Here is a 3,730-nt window from a genome sequence, read left to right as displayed (position 1 = left end):
GAAACAATCGAACACATTAAATCACTCAATTACCCATAATTAACGCATCCTTTGACTGCTTTCAGTTTCTTTTTATTATGTATTAGTAATAGTAATACCTCCATTATGATAAAAATACGGTACTTTATATATTTTAATTTATCTTTTTAACATATACCTTTTCTCTCATATCATTTCATTTAATTTTTCAGTGTTTTTATTTCATTGTAAAGAAAAAAACAATTAGTATTGTCTCTATTCTTGTATATACATGACCCTTTACTAAATTTATGACCAATTTTTGATAAATTTTCAAGAATTATTATTGGAATACTCCATTTTCTAATTATCTTATTTCACATACTTAATAAGTTAATCACATAAGTAATCACTTTTTCCATTTTATAATTAATAACATGCAAAGTTTAAATAAAGAGCTTATTATACATAGTAATTTTGTTCTCACGATTGAGTAACTGAGTGATTAAGTTTATTTAAAAAAAAAATGATAAACGTTTAGAGGGATTTTATTAAAATGTGTTGTATAGACCTAATGGTAGCAATCAAAATTAGAGCATTAAAAAATGTATATCCCTTGATCCTTGAATCATAGTGACAACATAAATAAAAAAGTATAAAAAGAATCGGAAGTTTATACTTAAAGTGGATAAAAATTGTGATAAATAAAAAAGTTATTTTAAAAGCACGAAATATCAATTATTTTAAAATAATGACATTGTGAAAAAAAAAATGAAGTTTCATCTTTTCATTGTTTTATCCTCAAATATGACCATTTTATTTTTATCTCTTACTAAATGACCAATGATATTTTTTTTAAAGTGGTGATAATTATGTGTGTCACTTAATAGATACAAAATATTAAATTTTGAGAAAACTACATACCACCTATGGTTATATGTTATATTCACTTAAAAATTAAGAAAATCAGTTAATTAAGAAAATATGTTTACAGGTGTTCACGAAACACAATTTATTGAATTCACTATTAAATATAACAAATATCCTTTTTATTCGAATATTTATTTTAATCACTCATCTAAACTTTAAACTAGGACAAACAGCTAAAAAAAATCACACGTTTAAATTTGATAACAATTTTCATACTTTTTTAATTTTGTTTAAATTCGTAAAATTTCATTCTCTTAGTAATTCCATCAGCATTGCATCCATAGAGAAATGTGAATGAAAGATTCCATTTCATTTTCTCTTGCTCAATTATGGTAATTCAAAACATTAAATATACTTTCCTCCTCCAACAAGGATCCTTAAAAAACCACAATACCTCATAAAACGGTAACATTAGAATCATTATTTCTTTGACTCAATGTAGGTATTATTGAAAGCACTATATAATTACACATAAAAAGTTTCATTATTAATCTGAGAGATCATCTCAACCAAATCCAGCTCATTCTTAACTTCAACCTTCAACATCTCTAGTGCCATATCTCTCTCAACATCATTCTCATCCATATTAACACCTGCAACACACTCTATTCCTCCATAATCACAATGTTTTATTCCCTCCATCATTCCATCAAATTGCATTTTTCCTTCAAAAATTTTGTTATTCTCGAGAGGAACACAAGGCACACCATCTAGAAGAGAATCGATACAGCATCCTTCTTCAAACAAATTCTCACCAAAGAGAAAATCTGGAACCACATTGAAATCAGAATTTGGTGCCAAGCATTCAGTGGCACAAAATTGAAAAACTGTCTGGGGCAAAGCTGGTGCAGTGGCTTTGCTTGTGCTGGTTTTGATATTCATGGGAGTAGCATAATTAACACAAGATTTTCTCCTATAATCTCTTGGGGGGTTCTTGTCTAAGTTCAAACTCTTGATATACTCTTGGAGAAGGGTGCCTCTAGGGTACTTGGATCGACACTTTCTTTTGGAATATTGCCTTCTCTTGGTTGCATTCCAGTGGTTTTTGATCGAGTTCTCAGTTCTTCCAGGCAACCTTTTAGCAATCTCTGCCCATTTGTTTCCAATCTCAGCATGAGCTTCGATTAGTATTTTATCTTCTTCACAATTCCATGTGTCCTTCTGCATAATGGCACCACAAAAATTCAAAACATAAGATAAAGCGTGTACATAAAATATGATAAAAAAAAATTATACCTTGATATCAGGCCTTAGATGGTTATGCCATCTCTCTCTGCACTGTTTTCCAATTCTTCCAGGCAATATCTTAGCAATATGAGACCACTTCCTTAATCCGTATTGTTCCACCAGTTGAATCAATATTCTGTTCGTGCAAACACAAATGCATATTTTTAATAGAATTTGCATATTGTAAACAAATAATATGGTATAAATATGACAAGGTTTTAAAAAGGGTTTGTGACCAATTTTTGCAACCTGCAGTTGTAGTCATGTATATCATGACAACGAAACTGTGACCATGAAACAATGTAAAAGCATGGCGTAAATGGCCACAAATGACAAATTTCATGAAATTATTATGTTTTTTACCCATCTTCTTCTATTGTCCAATGCCCCTTGACTGTGTTGGACTTCTTGTGAACTTTGTATGTTCTTCGAGTGGTTGGATAGGATCTATGGTTTTTGTTAACGCCAATTCCTTTGTAATAATTCATTGAGGATATGCATGAAAGTTCATCTGGTAAAGCAAAATTGGAGTGTTTGATTTGTTGAGGAGTAAAAGGCAAAAAGCTTTGATTTGAAACCATGATATCTAGTTCAATATTTCTTTGAGAATTTCCATAAAGGAAATTGTCCATAACAAAAGGCTTGCACTCATATACATCTAAATTAGGTGATGAAGGTGTAAAGGTGAAATTGTGAAAAGCATGAAATGTTGAATTAATCGATGAGGGCACACTGAATTGAAACTCATCAATATGGTGAAAATGCTCTTGCAAGAGTTGATGAGATGAAGGATTTCCCAAAGGAATCATATCTTTCGTACAACTTTCTTGCAAGGGCTGTGGGACAAAGCTTTCTTTCACCAATGTATCAATATCCATGTCCTTTGATAATATTAGTTAGAAGAACCAATTCACTTTCAATACAAGAGACCTATTATTCCTACTCATCTACCATTATATTTTCGATCAACATTTCATTTTCATAACTACGTTGGTAACCGTCATTTTATTAATGAAGACATTTATGTTTCTTTTTCCGGTTACTAACCATTACTGTAGTCAAAGTTACATGGAGTCATTTTTCTAGAAACTCCATCAATAAGAGAATAATATAATGACAAATGTCACAAATCAACACAAATGAGGTGAGAAAAACCATTAGTATAATTTAATTTCTTTATTTCTTTTTATTATATTTTACATATATAATATAACGTACCATTGGTTACAATGCAAAAAATAAAAATGCTCCAGAAAGGGGAGACAGGCTTTATTATAGGACCCATGGTAATTGAGGTTTTTGAATGTGTTTTGTGCTTTTGCAAACCAACTTTGATTTAAAAAAATATGTTCTGGCCATTATGAACTAACTGAAAACATTATCATATAATTTATTGTGGTCAAAAGTGTAACTTTCAATTAAAAGAAAAAAAAAACTAGTTACTTATTGTACGTTCTAAAATAAAAATAGAGTTCATTTCTACTTAATTGGGTGGTTATCTAAATACTTATTGTATATGTTACTTTTTTTTACTATTGTTGTAAAAGGGAAAATGTAATTAGTTGATGAAATTTCTTTATGAAATTTTATTATTAATATTGTAAAGAGAAATGAC

At 29.6% G+C, this 3,730-nt stretch overlaps 1 protein-coding gene across 1 annotated transcript; it reads right to left on the bottom strand.

Annotated features, from left to right (window-relative positions):
• Positions 1–1,353: 1,353 nt before the first annotated feature.
• Positions 1,354–2,993, bottom strand: LOC137822341 (transcription factor MYB98-like). Its single transcript, XM_068627223.1, has 4 exons — positions 2,479–2,993; positions 2,125–2,251; positions 1,547–2,049; positions 1,354–1,450 (listed from the first exon to the last, which is right to left on the bottom strand). The coding sequence occupies exons 1-4, from the start codon at positions 2,991–2,993 to the stop codon at positions 1,354–1,356; spliced, it is 1,242 nt and encodes a 413-aa protein (XP_068483324.1).
• Positions 2,994–3,730: the final 737 nt, after the last annotated feature.

Source organism: Phaseolus vulgaris, chromosome 9, assembly GCF_000499845.2.
Source record: "Phaseolus vulgaris cultivar G19833 chromosome 9, P. vulgaris v2.0, whole genome shotgun sequence".
Lineage (NCBI taxonomy): Eukaryota > Viridiplantae > Streptophyta > Magnoliopsida > Fabales > Fabaceae > Phaseolus > Phaseolus vulgaris.
Note: the sequence above shows the minus strand (reverse complement) of the source record. Positions and strands in the feature narration are given on the sequence as shown.